The 25,306-nt window shown below is 37.0% G+C and overlaps 1 protein-coding gene across 1 annotated transcript in view; it reads left to right on the top strand.

Moving 5' to 3' along the window:
• Positions 1-25,306, top strand: part of LYST (lysosomal trafficking regulator) — a 179,699-nt gene that overhangs the window by 74,860 nt on the left and 79,533 nt on the right. The window contains exons 15-24 of the mRNA XM_055425763.2: positions 3,057-3,214; positions 4,367-4,557; positions 6,672-6,917; positions 11,581-11,754; positions 12,653-12,802; positions 16,491-16,628; positions 18,073-18,271; positions 20,716-20,847; positions 22,941-23,562; positions 24,254-24,431. Of these exons, the coding sequence (XP_055281738.2) occupies positions 3,057-3,214; positions 4,367-4,557; positions 6,672-6,917; positions 11,581-11,754; positions 12,653-12,802; positions 16,491-16,628; positions 18,073-18,271; positions 20,716-20,847; positions 22,941-23,562; positions 24,254-24,431 (2,188 nt within the window). The remainder of the gene's footprint in view (positions 1-3,056; positions 3,215-4,366; positions 4,558-6,671; positions 6,918-11,580; positions 11,755-12,652; positions 12,803-16,490; positions 16,629-18,072; positions 18,272-20,715; positions 20,848-22,940; positions 23,563-24,253; positions 24,432-25,306) is intronic.

Genomic DNA, 25,306 nt, shown 5'->3' with positions numbered 1-25,306 from the left:
AACATTTACAAACTCACAGGAGAACTGTGAGTCAAATTAATAACAAATATCTTGTGGAATATCTTAATGTAAAGTCTAACTCAGAGAGAGTTGTAAGGTATTTTGGATTTGTAAGAGTTGGAAAGTATTTTATTGAATAAAATAGCATGAAAGGGAATACAGAATTGGAAACTAGTATAACACAGGAAAGGACCGAGCTGGTTGGAAGAAACATCTAAGTTGAATGATGAGAAAGAAAAATGAATGGGCATGGTGATGCTGCGTGACAGCAGCTTTGAATCCAGGATGAGGCGGCTAGACCTTTTGCAAGGTGCTTTATATACATTATCGTCCAATTCTCTCTAAAGTCTCTCAGAGTAGATTAGATCATAGAGATAACATATACCCTTAGCACAAATTAACCGATTTTTTCATTCATTTGTTCATCAAATATTTATTGAGAAATTGCTATGTGCTGAGCATATGCAATATTAGGCCTGGTAGCTTGGTAAACAAGACAGACATGTTCCCTGCCTTTGGGGGGTTCACAGTTCAGTGAAGAAGCAGACAGCAAGGTACACAATTAAATGAGTGTGTATAAATCATGGCAAGTACTGTGAAGATAACAAATGGGTCCCGAGACAGAAAACACCTGGTTTCCTGCTTAAGAGAAGGGCATCAAGGAAGACCTATCTAGAAACAGATTCTTTAAGCTGAGACCTGAAGGAAGGAGATGGAGTTTTGCACGAATAAGAGGGAGGAAGAGTGAGCCAGGCAGAGGAAAGGGCCTGTGAGAAAGAAGGGAAGGCTGTGTGCCTGTCAGCTTTGCAGTGGAGGCTGCAGGAGTCAACCGCTTACAACCTTACAGCCTCAGGAAGGCTGTGAGAAGAGGCTTGTGAACAGTTTTGGGGTAGCCAGTCTGCAGCGTCTGCCAAAAGAAACAGTTTATTCATTTTAAAAAGTACATGAAAATATGTCATTGAATCTCATTTCCATAATCCAAAGAAAATATTTTCTGAGAAGTTCTGTCTTCACAACTGCCTAAGCCTGAAGGCAGCTGTGCCACATCAGTATATGTTTCCAGAACCTTGAGTTAAATTGCTTGGGATTGGGGATGGGACTGTGAGAGTCTGCTGGACTCATTTCTGGAACTCTCCTCATTTCTGGAACTCTCAGCACCTACCAGGCAGTGTAGTAAGCACTTTGCACAGATAACCTCATTTAGTTCTTCCAGCAGCACGACAAAGAGATGCCTCTACCCTTCCATATGAGGCAGCAGAGACCCAAAATGCTGCTTGCAGAGGAGAGTGGCTGAAACTCAACCTGGACTCTGAGCCTGGATAGAGCCCTGCTTTAAAACCCTCTGCTCTCTTTAACGGGCTTCCCAGGTGACTCAGTGGTAAAGAATCTGCCTGCCAGTGCAGGGAATGCAAGAGGAAGATCCCCTGGAGGAGGAAATGGCAACCCACTCCAGTATTCTTGCCTGAAGAATCCCATGGACAGAGGAGCCTGGCAGGCTACAGTCCATGGGGTCACAAAAAGTTGGACATGACTGACCGTCCACATACATGCTTTACGAACCGTACAGCCTTTTGGTGAATCAGGCAGGCTGACAGATATAGGAATCATAAACTAATCATTACACATGTTCAGAATGAGTGTCTAGATGTTCTCTGTGGCCAGTTCTGAAGTTATGAGCATAGCACTCAATTTTTACTCACCGACTTATTTGAACATTACTTTGAATTTATCATTTGGTATAAGTTAATGATTTTATCTAGTAATAGAGCATTTAGCAAGTGACCAAGGAGGAATATATTATTCCTTTGATTTAAATTTGGCACTATATCACTCTCAGAACTAATAAAGTTATTTCTACAAGTAATATATTTCAAGATGTGACGACACTGAAAAAAAAATTGTTAATACTTTCTACTAATTTTTATTTGATGAACAGAACACAAATCTGGTAGGAATATATGGCACATAGTAGATAGTATGAATTATTTTAGTGTTTGTTGAATTCATCTTGCGTTAATTTTACGGGTTTTCTTTACGCTTAAAAACTGAATTAAGTCATAGTGCCACTAGGTGGCAGTACTGTTTCAGTTACAGCCAGTTAGTTGGTTCAAGAAAGAGATACCTGCACAGTAATAGAAGTTATTTCACTATAATGTTGTATGTCAGTTGAACTTCAATAAAAAGATTAGCTCACACCTTTCCTTTGTTAATAATATTCCTATTTAAATAGCTAAATGTATATATTAAGTATAGAATAGAAAGCCTTAAGGGAGAGTTTTTAAATAAATATATACCAAAATAGAATTTCTCATTATTAGCTTATTCTAAGTGCTTTGTCTTATTCACAGACTTTGTCTTTACAAGCTACCTTCATTATCTTAAGAGAGTTTAAAGCACTCTAGAATGAGGGAAGAGCTCGGCACTCTGCAGTTTAAACAAGAAGATGAAGTTCTCCCATCGTGTGTGTCTCTAGGAGAAAGCATTAGTTTACCTTTTCCTACTTTGCCTTTTGTGAGGATTCCTATAACCTTTATCCATGAAGAAAAGCAAGAGATTAATCAAAAGCTCTGCCATATTTAGTGCTGAAAACACAGAAAATGCGAAAAAGCATTGGCATTACAGTGCCTCGTCAGAGCAAAACCTGAAGAAGTGATACTCTTCCTGATTAGTTTTTGAAGAGGGCATGAGGTTTTAGGAATTGTGTACTGAGATAGGAGACTTTCTGGTAAAATTAAAGAGATGTGGTAGATTTGTATTTTAAACCAGGAAGGTGAACATGCAGAAGTCAAGTGGCAAAGGAAACGTGCAGCAAATGTCCGGTCGTACCTCCCATGGCCTGGCGTAGATCACCAGGCGTCTCTGTCCCTTCCTCGCCTTTGGGGGGTAGTGAACCACCAGCACCTTGGACGGAGAGACAAGAGAGTCAGTCCTCCTCTCTCGTCCATTACCGATTATCCAATACTGAACCAAGAAACTGGTTCAAGAGCTTCGCGTTATTCAACATTCACACTTTAAAAACCCCTGAAGTAATTGATTTAACTTTGTTTTTAATGTAGGAAACCTGATGTTACTTTGGATTTTATGCTTCCAAGAAAAACAAGTTTGTCATCTGACAGCAATAAAACGTTTTGCATGATCGGCCATTGTTTATCATCCCAAGAATGTTTGCAATTGGCTGGAAAATGGGACCTGGGAAATTTACTCCTCTTCAATGGTATATTTTTCCCCTTCAAAGTATTTTCAGATTTTTCCTTCAGTTAACAAATATTAAACTAAGTTAATTGTCCTGATGAAGTATTTATTCCTGTTCCTTCACTTGTACTTAATAAGTACGGTATTTCCTAGATTCCAAGATGTACTGTTTTAACATATTTATAATCTAAGTGGTTCTTATAATTGATACATATATTTAATGCAAAGGCACATATCCTCCCCCACCCACCTGCCAAAAGAAGCTTATATTAAATCACTTTATAATCCTGGAAAATGCATTATAACAGGTACAGTTAGACTGGCTGTCTCTTACTTATAATTTTAGTATATTATATAAAAATGCCAAATTTTAGGTGAAGAAGAAATACATGATTTTTAAAAATGTTTTACTCAACCTGGCACATAGTAGCATTTCAGTTCAGTTCAGTTCAGTTGCTCAGTCGTGTCCGACTCTCCGCGACCCCATGAATCACAGCACGCCAGGCCTCCCTGTGCATCACCAACTCCTGGAGTACACTGAAACTCATGTCCACAGAGTCGGTGATGCCATCCAGCCATCTCATTCTCCGTCGTCCCCTTCTCCTCCTGCCCCCCACTTCTCCTCCCGCCCCCAACCTTTCCCAGCATCAGAGTCTTTTCCAGTGAGTCAACTCATCGCATTAGGTGGCCAAAGTATTGGAGTTTCAGCTTTAGCATCAGTCCTTCCAATGAACACCCAGGATTGATCTCCTCAGTGTTTATTGAATAGATAGATGGATGGATGAAGGAATAATGATACCAATCCATATGTTGTTTTTAAAAGGAATTCACTGAGATAAAATTTCCATTTGCCAAAAAAAAAAAAAAGGACAAAACAAAACCAAAAAATCCCCTATTTTTAGCTTAAGGAGCAAATATAAATATTATTACTTTATTTTACCAAGAGTTTTACAGATAACTTTATATATATACATATATATGTATATTAATTCATCTTACATCTAGAGTTGCTATAGATTACTTGCTCATTACATGAATTTGAAAATTCAGGCTTTATTAATTTTGAAAGATACAGTGAACAACTAAAGAATCTAGCAAAAAAAACCCTCTGATTTCTTGTTTTTATGAAAAATTCTGGAGTATTTTAAATAAGGAACTTTTTTTTGCTATTCAGGGGCTAAGATTGGCTCGCACGAGGCATTTTATCTATATGCTTGTGGACCCAACCATACGTCCATAATGCCATGTAAATATGGCAAGCCTGTGAATGACTACTCCAAGTACATTAATAAAGAAATTTTGCGATGTGAACAAATCAGAGAACTTTTTATGACCAACAAAGATGTGGACATTGGTCTTTTAATTGTAAGTTTTCATTTTATAGGTTTTAACTTTTTAGTAACTGTTATGTATGTTTATTGAATGTGAATTAGCAGTGATTTGATTTTTAGAGTTTTTCTTTTCTGTTTCTCAACATTTTCTTTACTTACAAATGTTTTTCTTTTTAATTAAAATACTTTGACTTCCTCAAAATTTGTTTTCAGGTTTCAAATTTTCATCTGCTTTTCCTTGGAACTATATTTCTATACTATCAGTTTAGGTTATACCTGTTGTTAATCATTCAAGAAAAACTTTTATGATATAATGAAAATATAATACACGTTAGCCTTAAAAATTGCAAATTATATTTTCTTTCCATACTTATAAGTAAGTGCTAATTTTTATTTATATTAATTTTATTTATACATATTCAGATTTTAGAATATTTATTTTTTAATATCAATAGCAACTAGGAATTTTGCTTTCAAATTATTGCTGATTCTGCTTGTATGAGACTCTTGATTGCATTTTATACATTATTCTAATATATTGTTATACTAATACACAGTTTAGGAGCTGAATACTTTTCATTATAGCAACTAGGAAACTGATCCTTCATAGTCTAAAACATGTAAGTCTTGAGTGGTATTAAGTATCTGTGGTAAAATAGATATAGAACTAATTAAATATCTGGTATTAGACCCACAGTCTTTTTCTATGTAAGGAGTATTCAAAAATGGAGGTTAGGGGCATTTTGGCTGTCCACTGTTATTGAATGGGGGCCAGAGATTGTAAATGTTCTACAGTGCATGGGTAGTATCCAACCAGAATCACCCAGAGGACTTGCCAAAACATAGATTGCTTCAGTAGATCTGAAGTGTGGCCCAAGAATTTGCATTTTTAACAACTTCCGAGGTGCGGCTTCCAATGCTGCTGCTGCTGGTTGGGGCCCCACACACTGAGTATCTCTGCTTTAGGAAGACCAAGGAGCTCATACAACGGATGTTTGTTCAGATAATTTTCGCTCTCTAGTTTTTGGTTAATCCCTTTTTCACAAAAAAATATGTATTCTTAACCTTTTATTTTGCCTGAAAAGAATGGAGGTTATAATTCATAAAATTCAACAGAAATTATCACAAGTAAAAATTATACAGGTTTTATGTAAAAAATCTTTTTTGAAAGCATATTTTTTTAAGCCTGACTTTTTTAGCCTGCTATTTTGGGGTTATGAGACATGAGTAAGAGGTCAGACAGACATGGTGCCCTCCTAGCAAGGTGTTGGTATCAGATGGGACTTGTTTCAGATAATCAGGCATTTTGTCAGATTTTTAATGAAAACTACTGTAGATTTATGATTTTGTTTTACCCAGCATAGTGTCATCAGTTTGGTTGGTATGCAGATGTACTAGATGATGTCTGATGAAACTATACTTGAATCACAGTGGGTTGAAAATGATCGAAGCCCAAAGCCCCCAGCTGCTACACGATTTTCCATAAGCGTGATCTTCTGTAGCGGCCTTCATTGAGAGCACCTCAGAGTACATTTTGTTTTTAAAGTTTACTGTAATTTTAAGAGTAATTGATAGAATATTTGACAGAGAGCTCGAACCTAATCAAAACTACCCTTTGCTTGGGAGAAATCCTCAGTTTGTTAGGTTTGCTGATAGTTTGGAGTTTTATTCTAGTGGAAAGAATGCTCTAGTTTGTAGAGTCATATTTAAATGAGTAGGCAGCCCATGAGCAAATTCAATACCAAAATACATTGGAACACATTGACCCAGAGTCCCATCTCACAGGGTTGTAAGGATTGGTTACTATTTATAAATGCATAGAACAGTGCATAGAACATGAGTATGGTAGGGATTTGTTATTGGTGATAGGTGTAATTTCATGTTTATTCTCAAAAGATCAAAGCTGAAATTTTTCTCAGCCTTCATATGGTTTACATGTATTGACCACTCCTAAATGAAATGGATCTTTTTCTTTGTGAAGAGCTGTCTTGCTTCTCATGTCCATCTTTGTTTTGTGCAGTGACTGTCTTTTTTAAAACAAAGAAAAAGATTTTTTGCTTGTCTTTTCACTTTGAAATAATCCATTTGCTAGTTGATAATGTATTTTTTAAACTGTTTAGTTATTGAAGGAAAATATTTGTGTTTCAGGAAAGTCTTTCTGTTGTATATACAACTTACTGTCCTGCTCAGTACACCATCTATGAGCCAGTTATTAGACTTAAAGGTCAAATGAAAACCCAGCTCTCTCAAAGACCCTTCAGCTCAAAAGAAGTTCACAATATCTTATTAGAACCTCATCATCTAAAGAATCTCCAGCCCACTGAATGTAAAACCCTTCAAGGCATTCTGCATGAGATTGGTGGAACTGGTATATTTGTCTTTCTCTTTGCTAGGGTAAGAATCACTGATTGTAATTTTATTTACAGAGAAACTACTTCTTTATTATTGATAACTTTTAGGATTCCTTTTTTATTAACAGTAAAGCTATGTATCAACTATATTAAACTTTTAAGATTAAAAAAGCACACATTGTTTAGAATGTCATCGAAGTTTCTGTCACAATAATTTTTGGTTAAAATTTCTTTTTAATTTATGAAGATTTGGGACTTCCTTGGTGTTCTTGTGGTTGAGATTCCACTCCCAATGCCAAGGGCATGGGTTCAATCCCTGGTCAGGAAACTAAGAATCCTGCTTGTCACGTGGTGCAGCCAAGTAAATTAATTAATTAAATAATTTATGAAGATGTCAGAGTTTTCTGTTATCCAGAAATGTAATTAGAACCATTAAGTATTAAGTGTATAAGATTTAATATTGCCAATGAGAAAAAAAACACTATAATAAAAGTAGAGAAGTGTATTTCTTAAAATAAGATTTGTGAAACTTGTTTTTCCCTTGAAACTTCCAGATGCATGGGGAAAAATAAAGGTTAACAAATAAGTACAAAAATAACTTATTTGGGATTGAAGTTTTTTTAAACAGAAGGAGAAAGTCAAAAAGTTTTACTCATGCCATGGATACTGTTTTAGAGAATTATGTTTATTTATCTGTTGTGTTTAGTCATCTGTGGGCTGGAACAGTCTCTTTCCTGAGGTGGAGTAGACAGTGGTGTACATGACTGTTTCAAGGACTGCTGAAATCCAAATAGAGGGTACAAATGGTCTTGCTTCAGTACGAATCATTTCTACTTCCTGTGGTCCAAATCCTTGTTTAATTAAAGCAACACTGATCCTTTTTCACTTCCTGATTTTATGCTTAAGTGTAACTTCTGCACCATTGTGATATGTCTCCTATTTTTTTTTCTTTAGTGGGGGCACCTTTGATTACTTTTATAATAAGAGACTTATCAATGTTAGTTGTTATTGTTACTGTGCTTATAAATACTTGGTTAGCATTTGACCTGCCATACTCTAAGCTTTCTTTCTTTTTCTTTTTCCATTTTTAATACCTTTTTTGCATCTAGTATCTAGTTGAATAGAATTAAACTAGTGTTTCAAAATAAAAACTTTTCATTTAACTTCTCATCAACATTTTGTGATCACTTTTATAGCTTTGTATAATTTCAAAATGTGTATACTTGGTTTTTCCTTTTTCATCAAGTTTAGTCAGTTGGGTTCAGTTACTCAGTTGTGTCCAACTCTTTGCAACCTCATGGAATACAGCACACCAAACTTCCCTGTCCATTACCAACTCCCAGAGTTTGCTCAAATTCATGTCCATCAAGTCAATGATGCCATCCAACCATCTCATGCTCTGTCATCCCCTTCTCCTGCCTTCACTCTTTCCCAGCCTCAGGGTCTTTTCCAGTGAGTCAGTTCTTCGCATCAGGTGGCCAAAGTATTGGAGCTTCAGCATCAGTCCTTCCAGTGAATATTCAGGACTGATTTCCTTTAGGATTGACTGGTTGGATCTCCTTGCAGTCCATGGGACTCTCAAGAGTCTTCTCCAGTACCACAATATGAAAGCATCAATTCTTCGGTGCTCAGCTTTTGTTATGGTCGAACTCTCACATCCATACATGACGATTGGAAAAACCATAGCTTTGACTAGATGTACCTTTATTGGCAAAGTAATGTCTGCTTTTTAATATGCTGTCTAGGTTGATCATAGCTTTTCTTCCAAGTAGCAAGTGTCTTAATTTCATGACTGCAGTCACCATCTGCAGTGATTTTGGAGCCTGAGAAAATTAAGTCTCTCATTGTTTCCATTGTTTCCCCATCTATTTGCCATGAAGTGATGGAACTGGATACCATGATCTTCATTTTTCGAACGTTGAATTTTAAGCCAGCTTTTTCATTCTCCTCTTTCACTTTCATCAAGAGGCTCTTTAGTTCCTTTTTGCTTTCTGCCATAAGAGTGGTGTCATCTGCATATCTGAGGTTATTGTTGTTTCTCCTGGCAATCTTGATTCCATCATGTGCTTCATCCAGCCTGGCATTTCGCATGATGTACTCTGCATATAAAATAAATATTAAAGTTAAATAAGCAGAATGACAATTTACAGCCTTGACATGTGCCTTTGCCAGTTTTGAACCAGTCCATTGTTCCATGTCAGTTTCTAACTGTTGCTTCTTGACCTGCACACAGATTTCTCAGGAAGCCGGTAAAGTGGTCATCTCTTGAAGAATTTTTCAGTTTTTTGTGATCCTCACAAAGGCTTTAGAGTAATCAATAAAACAGAAGTGGATATTTTTCTGGAATTTTCTTGCTTTTTCTATGATCCAGCGGATGTTGGCAATTTGATCTCTAGTTTCTCTGCCTTTTCTAAATCCAGCTTGAACGTCTGGAAAGTCTTGCTTCACGTACTGTTGAAGCTTAGCTTGGAGAATTTTGAACATTACTTTGCTAGTATGTGAGATGAGTGCAGTTGTGTGGTAGTTTGAATGCTCTTTGGCATTGCCTTTCTTTGGGATTGGAATGAAAACTGACTTTTTCCAATCCTATGGCCACTGCTAAGTTTTCCAAATTTGCTGACATATTGAGTGCAACACTTTCACAGCATCATCTTTTAGGATTTGAAGTAACACAGCTGGAATTCCATCACCTCCACTAGTTTTGTTCATAATGATGCTTCCTAAGACCCACTTGACTTCACATTCCAGGATGTCTGGCTCTAGGTGAGTGATCACACCATCGTGGTTATCTGGGTCATTAAGATCTTTTTTGTATAGTTCTTCTGTGTATTCTTGACATTCTTTTCTTAATATCATCTGCTTCTGCTAGGTCCATACCATTTCTGTCCTTTATTGAGCCCATCTTTGCATGAAATGTTCCCTTGGTATCTAATTTTCTTGAATAGATCTCTAGTCTTTCCCATTCTATTGTTTTCCTCTATTTCTTTGCTTTGATTGCTGAGGAAAGCTTTCTTATCTCTCCTTGCTATTCTTTGGAACTCTGCATTCTCAGATGAATATATCTTTCCTTTTCTCTTTTGCCCTCTCTTCTCTTTTCTCAGCTATTTGTAAGGCCTTCTCAGACAACCATTTTGCCTTTTTGCATTTCTTTTTCTTGGGGATGGTTTTGTTCACCACCCCCTGTACAATGTTACAAACCTCCATCCATAGTTCTCAGGCACTCTGTCTATCAGATCTAGTCCCTTAAATCTATCTGGCACTTCCACTGTATAATCAGAAGGGTCATGATTAGGTCATACCTGAATAGTCTAGTGGTTTTCCCTACTTTTTTCAGTTTAAGTCTGAATTTTGCAATTCATCATCTGAGTCACAGTCAGCTCCCAGTTTTGATTTTGCTGACTGTATAGAGCTTCTCCATCTTTGACTGCAAAGAATATAATCAGTCTGATTTTGGTATTGACCATGTGGTGATGTTCATGTGTAGAGTCATTTCTTGTGTTGTTTGAAGAGGGTGTTGGCTAAGACTGGTGCGTTCTCTTGATGAAACTGTTAGCCTTTGCGTTGCTTCATTTTGTTCTCCAAGACCAAACTTACCCATTACTCTAGGTGTCTCTTGACTCCCTACTTTTGCATTCCAGTCCCCTATGATGAAAATGACGTCTTATTTTAGTGTTGGTTCTAGAAGGTCTTGTAGGTCTTCACAGAACCTTTGAATGTCAGCTTCTTCGGCATTAGTGGTTGGGGCATAATTTTATTTTGATTACTCTTACACAGTGATGATCCCAGGGAAAATGGTTAATGTTTTATCTCACATACATATAGGATCTTGCTAAAAAGAATTTTAAACTATGTTTTTACATACAGAAACTCTGTTTAGTATCCTTCCTCCCCTACAAAAGTAAAATTCAGTTTCCTTAAAATCCTTACAGGTATAGCCTACCTTTTAAGTTTAATCTCCTCCATCTAGCCAGATAGACAACCTGCAGGCTCCTAGATGTACTGTGAATCCAGTCTTTATCTCTCTCCTGATTGCGTCCTACCCCTGGACACCTGTTTATCCCTGCTTCCTGTGGTTTTGCTCTCTCTCCCAGTGATCTTCTTCACATAGGCTTCCCGTCCTGAGCAGGGTGGAGTCAGAAGTAGTTTTTATGCTCTCATGCATTCATATTGTCTCACTCTTCTTTGCCTTTTCAAATCATAATAGGATGTTTGTTTCTTACATATAGTAGTTGCCAGAAAGCATTGGGGGAATTGAAGTACAAGTCACAATCCTTAGTTTTTATTCTTACGTCTTATGTTTGACCTATCAGCAGGCCCCACTGGAGGTAGGTAGTCTGCCTATTTACAGTTTGAGCAGTCTGTCTGTTACTTCATCTTCCACAGCATAGAATACAGAGCCTGTTTGTTGACTAAGCATCAAAAATATGAGGCATTTTGCTGACACTTCAGATCACCAATAAAATGCTACTGACTTCTAAGGTTATCAGTGTTATTTTAGTTAATTTATAGAATATTTGAGACATAAGAGCATGGAACTTATTGGTTTTATTTGTTTACAATTCTTAAATAATTACAAACAGTGTCAGCAATAAAAAATAAACTTTCAAATTAAACTGATAGGTTGGTATTACATAATGGAAGATAACCCCACATGTTAAATTTTTAATCTCAACAAATTAGAAAAAATTTATCTACTTTTTTTTTAGGTTGTGGAACTCAGTAGCTGTGAAGAAACTCAAGCGTTAGCATTGAGAGTTATACTCTCATTAATTAAATACAACCAACAGAGAATACATGAGTTAGAAAACTGTAATGGACTTTCCATGATTCATCAGGTGTTGATCAAACAAAAATGCATTGTTGGCTTTCACATTTTGAAGGTATGTTCTCATAAAACTTATTCTCAGGCTCTCGTATGCAGTGATACTTACCTCTTCATTAAGTCTCCTAGTAATAGAGTTTTCGTGTTTCAGTTATTCCTGAAGAACTCGATAGTATGTATTTAATCAAACAAAGGCTCTTCTGGCTTTTTTGTCATTTAAATAATTACATTTTCATTTCCTTTAAAACATTTTAGAAGAGTAAAAGAAAAAATTAAGATTTTTAGATCTTGATAAGCTGGTGATACCTCCTGGGCTGGCCCCCTCATTCTGTAGATTGGTGATAGTGACTCAGATAGACTGCTGCCTGCTTCAGCACCCACAGGTATGGGGGCGAACCCAGTTCTCCAGACAGCTAATGCTGTGCAGTTCTCGGGAGGCAATGCTGCCACAGAGTTAGTATCTAAAAGCTGTATTAGCTTTTTATTGTGCTCCAGCTGTAATCACATATTTAAATACCTTTCTGACTAAAAGCACTGGGTAACGTTGTGAAAGTATTTCTTTCCAAGGGTTCTAGTATTAGGGCAAAAGACCAATGCCTGTTCCCATGCCCCCAGACTCCAACTCTTAAAATGAGCAAGATCCATACACTTGTGGCATGAATACTTCTTAGAAAAAGTTTAAAACTCAGCAGATTCATTGAATTTTAAAAATAGGATGTAGTTTATTTTACTCCATATTTGAAACTAGTCATTTATAAATATTTGGAATTTGGGGGTTTTCTTATTACTTGAATTGTTTTACAAAACAAGGTAAAGATACCTTGTGAAATGCTGAGTTATTCAGTAGTTTTCTTTTGAATTTAATGTTATGACTGCTAAGATTGAAAGCTTAATATTTCTGTTGAATTTTTGGATTTGTTATTGATGCATCTTGTATTAATGCTGTTTTTCCGTAGACCCTTCTTGAAGGTTGCTGTGGTGAAGATATTATTCATATCAATGAGAATGGAGAATTTAAGTTGGATGTAGAGTCTAATGCTATAATCCAGGATGTTAAACTGTTAGAGGAACTGTTGCTAGACTGGAAGATATGGAATAAAGCAGAGGCATGTACTTTATGCGGTTAAAAAGCATTTGTTATGAATTTACCCTCAGCAATTTTTACGTGTACAGTACTAACCATATACACTTTGTCATATGGCAGATCTCTAGAACTTTTTCATTTGGTTTGACTACTCTGCCCAGTGGACAAAAGCTGCCCGTTTCCCTTCCCCCGAGTCCCTGGCGGCCACCACTCTGCACTCTGTCTTTGGTTTGATTGTATTAGATAGTTAGTACAAGTGGAACCATTCAGTGTTTGTCTTTTTGTGATCGGCTTAATTGACTTAGCATTATGTCCTCAAGGGCTGTCTGTGTTATAGCATATGACAAGATGACTTTCTTTCTTACCCTGTTCCATTGTATGTGTTTTCCATGTTTTCTTTATCTATTCATCTGTCATGGACACTTAGGTTGCTTCCACATTTTGGCTGTTTTGAATCATGCTGCTGTGAACGTAAATGTGCAGAGATCTCTCTGAGATCTTGTTTTCAGTTATTTGAGATACGTATGCAGAAGTAGGATTGCTAAGTCATATAGTAATTCTAATTTTTAAAAAATAGAATTACTATACCAGACTACTTTCTGTAAGAGAGGCACCATTTTACAGTCCTACCAGCAATGTGCAAAGGATCCAATTTCTTTACCTGCTTACCAACAATTGTTATTTTTTCATAGTATCTATTCTGTAGGGTGTGAGATAATAATAATAACTTGTAGTTTTGATTTGCATTTCCCTGATGATTGGTTGATGAAGACCATCTTTTCATATACTTATTGGCCCTTTGTATATGTTCTTTGGAGAGATGTCCATTCAGGTCATTTGACTATTTTTTAATTGAGTTATTTGATCTTCTGTTAATGAGTTGTAGGAGTCATTTATATATTCTACATACTAATCCCTTATCTCATATATGGTTTGTAAGTGTTTTCCCCCATTTTGTATATTGCCTTTTCACTCTGTTGACTGTTTTCTTTGCTGCACAGAGAAACATGTACTTTTAAATATTCATCTAATCAGTCTTCTCAAAAACAAAACAAATTTACTGCTTCAGTGTAGCATTAATTGTAAATGGAAATCTCAAGATTAATTTCCGTGCATGGTTTTAGACAGCCATAGATAATGTTGATCTGGAGAGTCAGGATCAGAACTTTGGCTGCAGGTAGTAGTTAGAGCAGTACTCAGGCTGGAAAACAGATTGGAGACTTGCATTTACCATAAACTCTGAAAGGGACTCCTACCAAGATTGTGTGGAGTTGAGTCAAGGAGAGGGAAACGGACACACTTCTGAGTAGGGGTGCCATGTTGTCCAGAAGTCAGAGCTGTATCTGTTTGCAGAGCAAGGCTGTGAAGTCTTGGCTTCATGGTGGGCGTAAGCTAAGGAGCATGCTTTGATCTTCAGTTCAGTCAGTTCAGTTCAGTTGCTCAGTCGTGTCCGACTCTTTGCAACCCCATGAATCACAGCCCGTCAGGCCTCCCTGTCCATCACCAACTCCCGGAGCTCACTCAAATACATGTCCATCAAGTCAGTGCAAAGCTTAACAACTGAATGATGGATTGTGTGGTCTTCACAAGGACCCAGCAAGGAAAGTGAATGTGGGGTTTTTTCCTTCTGCCCTAGCTAAAGTATAGTCTTTATGGTTTGGTTCGTAGAGCCTCCTCAGTTCTAGTGTAGACTGTAGATTGTCTAGAGTTATTTAAAGTGTAACACCATTATCATCAAATGTAACTGAAGACTAATTCAACATGTATACCTTTACAATTTTAAAATATTTGGTTACTTCCAAATTTGGCAACAGTCACCCCAGACTTACTATCAATAATGAGTTATGAAGCTAAAGAAAACTTTTCTAATCTATCATTAACAAAAATAAATTTTGATCAAACATGCTAGAGAAGAGACAGATTATTTTTCTAGTCTCCCTGTATAAAATTATATTACCAAATTATTGTTATATGAAGAAGCAGTCCAAGAATATGCTCCTACAAAACACAGGGGGAAGTATTATGGAGCTGTGTCAAGCAGCTAGCTTTTCCTAGATTTTATGGTATTTGTCAGTTTTTAAAACTTTCTATTTCATTGTGACTTCTCATTCTGAATAAATTCTCTTTCAGAATTTCAGAATGCACATCTCCATGTGCATTCATGTATAATATATATACATTTGTGAACTTCTCTGTTGGCTCAACAGTAAAAAATCTGCCTGCCAATGCAGGAGACACAGGTCCAACCCCTGCATCAGGAAGATCCCCTGGAGAAGGAAATGACAACCCACTCCAGTATTCTTGCCTGGACAGAGGAGCCTGGCGGGCTACCATCTCAAAAAGAGTTAGACACCGCTTAGCAACTAAATGATGATAACAAATATACGTGTGTATAAAATACACATGATGTTGCAAGGAGAGAAAGCTAATGAACATAGTGATAGTAAATGCAAACAAATTGGATCAAAGGCAGTATGAATATAATCATGTAATAAAGAAATAACTCAATTGTAGATTATAAGATTGAATCTTAACTAAAAATCGACAGCTATTTTAGTGTTTCAAAGAGGATGCTGATTTGAGCATTAAAAAAGTTTGACCAAAGCATTGTTTGGTCAAATTGAAAATTGATATGCATGGACACTTCTATGGATTTGAGATAAAATTTTCTTTCTTTTTTTTAAAATTTTCTTTTCTAATTGCTTTTTTAGCTGAATTGTTCTGGTTTTGTTTGTTGGTTGTCTGGTTGTTGGTTTGCTTTGGCACTACTCTGTTTTAGTATTATTTTTCAGGCCTGAATCAGGTTTTCATATTTGAGCTGCTTTGTCTTCAAATTTTCATATGCCTTTTTCTTTCAGGGCATCTTGATCCTGTCCTATTAAGAGAGGGGCCTTGGTTAGAATAGTATGATTAAGTCTATCAATTCCTTGGCCTTTTCATTATTCATTTCCATCATATAATGGCAGAAAAAACAGCAAACCTACAACCCAAACCAGTTAATTTTGCTTTTTGTTGATAGCTTTGTTGAAAGATTATTTAAGGTAATAAAATGAGGTGAAGATTATCTTTCAGTAGTAGTTATCTATGCAAGATTTCTTTTTCACTATTATTGTGAATACTTTGGGAGAAGCATTTTAAAGCACCTTAAGAGGATGCTAATTATTGTTTTAAACTGCATGTTTAGTAATTGTGTGGAGGATTCTATAATTTGAACTTAAAAGTAAATTAATCCAAAAATTCAGAATTTCTACATTATCAGTGAATATTTTCAATTTAGTACATTTTTTTCTAAAAGTATCTGATTAAATACTGCATACACAAATTAGTATTGAAGTCTATATGTTTTTAATAATGCTGTTTGAAAATAAATTATTTGCAAACAATTTATATGGATAATGTGTAGTAAATAGTAAATAAGTTCTCCAAGATAATTCATCTTTTGAAAATACTGTACCTCATTTAATGCCACAGAAAGGTTAGTGTCCTAAAGCCCCTAATGCAGCACTGCATTGAACATAAATTTTTAGAAATGACCTATTGTCCGAAAAAGTAATAGTCTGGGAATAAATTTTTAGATTTGCTTTTTCAGACAGATTTAATCTTTGACATATTGTGAGTGTTTACACAATGTTAAACTGATGTATTGCATGTCTTCTAAAAAGCACAAGCCATGTTTTTCAATAACCCTGTGCATATGTTTGTTTTCTCAGCACGGTATTTGGGAAACTCTGCTGGCAGCCCTAGAAGTCCTCATCAGAGCAGACCACCAGCAGCAGATGTTTAATATTAAGCAGTTATTGAACGCTCGAGTGGTTCATCACTTTCTACTGACTTGCCAGGTTTTGCAGGTACTCCTTATGTAACTTTACTTCTGGAGGTATTTTCTGCAGTGATTTTTTTTTTTAATAACTCAATACCATGGACTGAAATTCTGTGGGACTTTCAATGAGATTTTTTCTGTGAAAGAGGTAAAGAAAATGGGCAGAGAGGGGAGAACCTGCCTAGACAGGGGTGGTCTCTACAGCCAAATAAGGTAGAAAGTTCCCAGAAAATGTGGACAGGGAGAATGCCATCAGCTTGGAAATTCTTAAGAGCTTACAAGATCTCATCAGAGTGAAGAAGGCAAGACCCAGATTTCTGGGAACTTTAAGCATGTGTGGTGGATCATTGGAGGTAGTGAGAATACATGATTATTAGGAAGTCCAACAGCAAAAGAAAAGAGAAATAGACTGTTAACAAAAGCTTCACAATAGGTCAATTTAAGGGATTTTTTTTTTTTAATGAGGTAGGATACCAGTGACTATTTGTAAGGAGTCATTGGAGAGGGCAAAGGTGAAGAAGCTTAGACTGAGCTGAACTCAGGAGTGAGTAATTGAAGTGGTGACCAGGAGCACTGGGAAGTCACAGGGGTGAAAGTTAGAAAAAAAAAAGATGTTTGTGGCAGAAATGACACTGAATTGCAAGTTCGGAGATCTGTGTTCTTGTCTTGACGTGGCCATTGTGAGATCCTGACTGACTTTTGTAGACTCCTGTTCTCTCCGTATATCTGAGGTAGTCAGACTAACCTGTGTTAAAGTTAATACTCTACCTTTTAAGTTTTCTGATTCAGCAATATAAAAGAATATATGAAGAAGAGTGGATGTAGAGATATACTGTGTATTTGGACAGAGAGGAAAGATCTAACCTTGATCTAGAAGCCAGCTGCTACACACTGGGGAGGTGGAGTTGGAATATACAAATAATTTATTTATATCTGTCTTTGTTTTTGGTAATTATGTAGCATTCTGCCAGGTCTGATTATTCCAGGCAGTAGATGGTGCAGTAGAAGGAGATCAAAGGTCTGAGTTTGAGTTATACTGCACTACTGAGATGTTTTCCATGTGGTTTAAGTTAGTCATACAGTCACTTAAGGCCTTCATGTTATAGAAATGAAGGATAAAACCTCTCTGAGCTGTTTGTTGCGAGTAATAACTTTGTAAACTGGAACATACTCTATTCACGTAACCGGTTTGACTATCGGAAATTTTCTCTTTTGAACCCAAACTAGTAGTAGCAGAACAGTAGTGATAATAGTACTAGTCATAGCTAACATTTATATGGGGCCATTGGTTTTAATAAATTTTAATAGCAAGACTGCTTGAACTGTGAAATAGCAACTCAGTTTTATGGTAAATATCTAGTCTAGAGCAGGAAACCAACACAGTTCTATCTTAAACAGAATTTTCTTGCTTAAATGAGAAATGTTAGTTGATAGTTCTTTTTAAATTAAGGAGAGTCTTTATTTTATTTCAGGAGCAGAAAGAGGGGCAGCTTATATCCATGCCCCGAGAAGTTTGTAGATCATTTGTGAAAATTACAGCAGAAGTCCTTGGATCTCCTCCAGATTTGGAATTATTGACGATTATCTTCAATTTCCTTTTAGCAGTTCATCCTCCTACTAATACTTACATTTGTCACAACCCCACAAACTTCTATTTTTCTTTGCACATAGGTAGGTATAATCATTTGTGCTAGATCTTGGCTGTTTCCACTTTCGTTTTTTTTTTCTTCCCATTTGATCCATGTTTGCTTCATATTCATTGAATGACCTGTGTGCTAGAAACTGCTCAGTTACACACTGGAATTGGGACAGGGAAGAGGGCCATACAGTGAACCAGACATAGTCTCTGCCTTCAGAGAGCTTAAAAACCAAGAGGTGAGGGTAAATGTGTGTGCTGAAATAATTATAATAAATAGTATTTGGCAAGTACCTAATAGATACAAAAGAAGAACTGATTTGATTTCAGGAGAGTTAGGGTTTTATCAGACAGATGTGGAGAGAAATTTAATAGATTAATAATCTGCCATGGGCATTGAAGAATTTTGATAGGTATTAAAAGATTAGAGATTTACTATCAGGTGAAGAGAATGACTTAAAGCAAGGAAAAATAGAGAAAATAAAAGTGAATTTTGCCAAATATAGGAGATTTATAAAGGAGTAGAGAAATAATATCATAAATGTAGCTTGGGATCATCATTTATTCAACCACACACAAAATCACATTAAATGAGTCCTTGAATATAAGACCAGAGAACTTGAACCTGTGTTCTACTCAGGAGTAATTGAAGGATTTTGTTTTGTTGTGTTTGTTTTCAGCCAAAAACTGCGATATAAATTATTACAATAAAATTCAGCATAGAGGAACAATGCATAGAAATGAGTTGAAGCTCAGGGAACTGATGAGACCACTGAAGAAAAGTGTTGGGAGAAAGAAGGAAAAAGGAAGCTAAGGATAGAATTATTGGTAATACTATATAAAGGATGGGACAAGAAAGAGTAATCTCAGTATTTTTTTTTTAAATGGAATAATCAGATTTTTTAAAGAACTAGGAAAATGTGATGTGGAAAGAAAGCAAGCCAGAGTATACATGTGAGAAAGCTAAATAGTAAATTTAGAGAGGGAAACTGATTGTAAACAGCCATTTTAAGCCATGTAATAGTGAATAAAGTGACACAGCTGCAGTAAAAAGCCAAGTGAAATTATGCAGCATGACTTTGTATTAGGTTCAGTGAACGTCTAGTGAATAAAGTAATGTCAAGATTCTGGTAGCAAAAGGTAGTTGCAAAGATGAGTCAAGTGTGGTCTTACAGTCTAGTAAAGGGGAGAGAGGCATAAACAGGTAAGTGTAACATGAGGAAAGCACAGGAATGCCTCTGTTTCTTCTTCTGGTAGCATAGAACTTTGCAAGGGGCTATTTCCTGAAGGAGGAGATACCTGCTCTGAGTTGAGTTGACTAGGAGTTGAAGGGAAGGGCCTTCCAGGCAAAGCAAATGGCTTGGTGTTGCTGACATTAATGTAAGGAAGAAGGCTGGTAGAGGGGCATGGAGATAGCTCATGGAGATTGCTCTAGATGAGAAACTTGGACTTTATCCAGAGTGGTAAGGAGGCAACAGAGAGCCCCTGGAATGTTTTAAGCAGAGCTTACCACTTGATGGAGAGAATCCTGGTAGCTATGAGGATTTGAGGGTGGCCAGATGTCCATCCCAGATATCATTTAGAAGTCTGTGATAATAATCCAGGTGAGGGGTGATAAAAGCCTGTATTATAGCACTGTGCTAGGGATGACAAGAGTTCAAGAAACAAAGTCGGTAGAACCTGGAGACCGACTTGACGTGGGTAAAGGAAAGGTTGTGGTCAAGGGTGGCTCCCAGATCCTGTGTGGGAAACGGGTACTTCTACCATGGGAACCAGAGAACAACGCAGGAGTGAATTTAGGGCAGAAGGATGACTCACATTTAGATTTGTTGCATTTGTGTTGTATTTAAGAAATCAGGCAGTTGAATTTAGAAGTATGAAGCTCAGAAAGGAAGATTAAGCTGGATGTATTAATTTTTGGAGTCATATATTCAGTTCAGTTCAGTTCAGTCGCTCAGTCGTGTCTGACTCTGCGACCCCATGAATCACAGCACACCAGGCCTCCCTGTGCATCACCAACTCCCGGAGTTCACTCAAACTCATGTCCACAGAGTCGGTGATGCCATCCAACATCTCATCCTCTGTCGTCCCCTTCTCCTCCCGCCCCCAACCTTGGGGCTGTGTAAAAACAAAAGACATAGACCTTCCCTCAAGTAATGAAGAGATGAACGGTCTCCTTGGAGAGATCATGTTAGCATATAAAAAGTGAACAGTTAGCTGTTAAACTATAGAAATAGCTATAAGTACAGTTGGAATTCAAAGAAAATAGAAGTTAATGTAGCTAGTGTTAGTTAACAAAAGAATCTAATGTAAGAAATTGTAGCGTATCCTCACATATCAAATGTGCATTAGTATAAAGTACACCATTTTTTCTACTTTGAATATTTTTGTAAACGTTTGTATTTAATGACTTGCTTTTAAAGTTGTATTTTTGTTTTATCCTTTTTAAAAATTTTCTCAAAATTTATTTTGATTCTAGATGGCAAGATCTTTCAGGAAAAAGTACAGTCAATCATGTACTTGAGGCATTCTAGCAGTGGAGGAAAGTCTGTTACTAGCCCTGGATTTATGATAATAAGCCCTTCTGATTTTACTGCTTCACCACCTGAAGGTAAACAAACAAAAGTGATAATGAAAGTATAGCCCTTTCCTATTTAGTTCTGCATATAGATGCATGTTTGCACAACCTGATACACTAAATAAATGGAAAGCTAAACATTACAATTACAGAATATATTTAAGGATTAGTAACTCACACTCAGTATAGCAAGTAATTCTCAGGAGAGCTTAGGAGATAGATGAGGCTCATGCTATTTTATTCTGGAATTCTTTGTCTCCCTTTATCAGTCTTTCATTAAGCTTCTGATTTATTTTCTCATTTTCTTCAAAAACTTTGTTTGGCTTACTGTCTCCTTTCCATCTGAACTCATTCTGGACAACTTCACTTACCATGTGAGTGGTCATCCGTACTGCAGCCTCATTGAGATCCTTGACCCTGGGGACCTTCCCTCTACTTTACCTTCCAGTCTGCTTGTGTCCATCTTGAACATCATCAAAGAATACTTCCCACCTCTGAAATTCCAGTCTCCCACTCTCTGTGACAACTTCCTATCTTTCTGGTTTCTTTTTCATCATCCCCAAGTTTTCTCTGCCTGTTTTCCTCTTTCAACATAGATTTCATTAGCCCATGAAAGACTAGGTCCCACCTCCAGCTCTGATGCAAATTAGTAAATAGGCCAGAAAGACAGAGACATGGATAGTGGGTGAAGGTATGTGGGTATTAAGGTCCAATTTTCTTTCTCTCCCAAAGAGTTTTGGTTATTCCCTAGCACATCTTATGGCCTTGTATTATAATATTTTAAGGCTGTGTTTTAATTAGTTTTATTTGGAATTTTATCGGATATGTCCTTTTTAAGATCATTGAGCATAATTCTGAAACTTTTTCTAGTACAATCATGTCCCCATTTTCTCCAGGTCATTTGAACAGCCTTATTCCTCCAGCCAAACTCCAGAAATGACTAGAAAGAACTTCTGAACTATGGAGCTATTCCTTTGCCACAGAGCCTGAGCTCTAAGCAGTTCATTCAGTCCTTATTTACTGTATATAGCACTTCTCAAGTTTTAGATGCTGAAAAATTACCTGGAAAACTTGTTAAAACACAAATTTCTGGGCCCTTGCCTTCTACATTCTGAATCAACAAGTCTGGGGTGGAGTGTGAGAATGTACATTTCCAGCAGTCACACACCAGTGCTGATTCCGTGCTCCTGGCCCACAAACCACACCTTCAGGAGCATTCATTTATATCCCATACATTAAGGATGAGAATGATTTTTCTCATCTCCTCTGTGTAGAATACGAGGAGCAGAAAATTAGAGAGCTGTGGTAAGAAGAGAAAAACTATTTCTTAATAATAGCAGCAAAAAGTGACTGCAGAAATGAGTGAGAGAACAGTCTAGGGACATTTAGCCTGGTAATAATAACACCAAGTACGGCTATCACTGCTATTTATTCAGCACATATTTATTATGGGCTTATTTTACCTTTGAAGAAATGAACACTCATATAATGAAATTATTTACCTAGGGCCACTTAACTAACAGAACTATCTCATCAAAAAGCCAACACTCTTTCCATTGTGTTAAACTGCATCCGCAGGACTTCCCTGGTGGTCCAGTGGTTAAGATTTCACCTTTCAATGCAGGGGGTGCAGGTTCAATCCCTGGTCAAGGAGCTAAGATCCTGCATGCCTTGTGGCCAAAAAAAAAAAAGAAAAACATAAGGCAGAAACATTTTGTTAACAAATTCAAAAAAGATTCTTTTAAAAAGGTCCACATCAAAAAAAAAAAAAAAATCTAAAACAAACTGCATCCTAATGACTATTAGCCTGAGGTAAATGGATTTTCACTTAATTCACTTAATTTCACTTCATTAGGATCATTCATCCCAATAACTTTGAAATCCTTCAGTCAATATTGTGTTTTATTAAGGAAACAAGAGATAGGTACTTTGGGAAATTTTTAATTAAAAGTGGTTGAAACAAAAATGGTTTTAACACAAGTTTTAAGCATTAGTCACTGCAGTCATTATCCTGTATGGGCTCACTAACATCCCTGGATCAATGGGTTATTACTGTGGCTGGGACAGAAGAGATGTGACCCCACTGGGCTGACTTTTCAGTGCTGTTTCCTGTCTACTTTTACCAGGAAACAGTTCTTCCAGTGCTGTTCCAAAGCAGGAAAGTGTCAGTATGCTGCGTTCTAGAAGCCTCCCAGCATTTCCTACTTCACCTCACATAAAGCCACGAAAACTGACTGGAAGTTTGGGTTGTAGAATTGACAAGTTACAGAGTTTTGTAGATGATGGCATTGCTTCCCAGCCAGAGAAATGGAGCCCTCTGGGGAGTTCTGAGACACTGGAAAAAAGCAGACAAGATGCCTTCATCAGTAGCTGTGAGTCTGCAAAAACGGTTTGTGAAATGGAAGCTGCCCTTTTGGCCCAAGCCTCTGTCAGTGATGTCCCGAAAGGAGCCTTGGGACTTCCGGCAGTCAACGTAGATCAGAAAGACTTGGGAACAGAGCCCAGACCAGACGACAGTCCTGGGGACGAGTCCTGCCCGCGCCGACCTCTTTACCTAAAGGGACTGGCCTCGTTCCAGCAAAGCCACAGCACCATTGCCAGCCTGGGGCTAGCTTTCCCCTCACAGAACGGCTCTGCAGCTGTCGGCCGGTGGCCAAGTCTCAGTGACAGGAACACCGATGACTGGGAAAACTTTGCTCTTTCTCTCGGTTATGAGTCACACCACAGCCGAACTACAGGTGCTCACAGGTACATGCGTTTTTGTATGACAACCACTTCCTCCCTTTTTTTAAACTGTTTTTTGAAGCATTTCTGTACTTGTAGAAATCTCTTTATTCTGTAACTTAGTACAACGTGTATGTTAACAACAAGCAAAGATGCCTTTCTCCTTACTTTAATACTAGGTGATAGTTCCATATTTAACTAAAGGCTAAACCATAAGTAATTCTTGAAGAAAAGATTATCTTATGGTTAATTTAATTCCATATGATTATTAGAGAAAAACGCTTCAGTTTAGGAAAATTATACGGTTTATTATTGTTCCCCAAATCAGCACCATCAGTGAAACTTTCCACAGTGATGGAAATGTTCACCTGTGCTGTTTACTGCAGAAGACACATACTCACTTGAAGTGTGGCCAGTACAGCTGAGCACCTGAATGTTTAAATAGTTTAAACAGCACAAGTGGCATTGGAAATCACAGAGGCAGATAGAGCAGACTAGTGTTTAGTAGACAATATATCTAAAAACTACTGGTGAGTAAAAAGTGATGGCAAATTTGTTAATCACAGTTAAATCAGGAAACATTATTAAACCTTATGAGCTTATGTTTCACATGTGAAAATTATTACTACTTATTACTGTTCTTAAGGTAATCATGATGCACTACTTTTTTCCCCCTGATATTATGTTTATGACCCTTTGTGGGGCTCTGTTTTAGTGTAACCGAAGACTGCTTGGTACCTATATGCTGTGGGTTGTATGAACTCTTAAGTGGAGTTCTTCTCATCCTGCCTGATGTTATGCTGGAAGATGTGATGGACAGGCTCATTCAAGCAGATACACTTTTAGTCCTCGTCAACCACCCATCACCTGCTGTACAACAAGAAGTTATTAAAGTAAGGGCAAATACTAAATATGTTGCTTTAATTTGGAAGAATAAATATATATGTACTCTAAAATTTGAATATACATATTCAAATAAACCTGAAATCTTATTTTATTCTTAAGCATCATGAGCTGATATAACTTGTTACTGCTTATCCCAGTTTTTATATGTATTATCATCCAGTTTTAAGCCTTCCTCCATATATTGCTTTGTATCAGTGTGTTTTTTAAGTCTTTTACTTACAAGGAACACATAGATCATTGGAGGTCTCTCCTGAGTGTATTATTGTCAAATGTTAGACACTTAACTTCAGGTTTAAGCTCAGATGTCACCTTCTCAGAGAAACTTGCCCTAATCATCTTCTGCCTACCCGTACTCCTCATTTGTTTTATAGTAGCATCCTAGTTATGTCTTATAATTACCTTTTTAATTTATGTACTTTTTTTTTAACTCTCCCACACTGAAATATAAGCTCCATGAGGGTAGGCATCTTGTGTTTGATATATAAAAGGTCCTAAGTACATTATTGAGTGAATAAAGGTTTGATATGAGTGGTTCCCATTAGGAAACAACCCTTTGAAGTGTTCTTCAAAGAATCCCACTGTTTTAATTTGGTGTAGGACATTGTGTAAGCAGTCTCAGTTCAACCCAGTATTTACTTAGCTTCCAACTCATGTGTAAAAACACTGGGCTAGTTGCTCTGTGGGATATGAAAGGGAATAAGCCCCTGCATTCAAGAGTTTATAGACCAGTGTGGGAGAGAGACATATACACAACTAAGTAAAATGTAAGAATTTCTGTGATGGGTGCTTCAGTGGTAGCCTTAATAAAGAAGAATGGAAGCCTAGGAAAAGCAAATAATTCTGATGGGGAAACAAGGGCAGG

Source organism: Moschus berezovskii, chromosome 12, assembly GCF_049115385.1.
Source record: "Moschus berezovskii isolate FMDL1 chromosome 12, NW_MosBer_1.0, whole genome shotgun sequence".
Classification (NCBI taxonomy): Eukaryota; Metazoa; Chordata; class Mammalia; order Artiodactyla; family Moschidae; genus Moschus; species Moschus berezovskii.
Note: the sequence above shows the minus strand (reverse complement) of the source record. Positions and strands in the feature narration are given on the sequence as shown.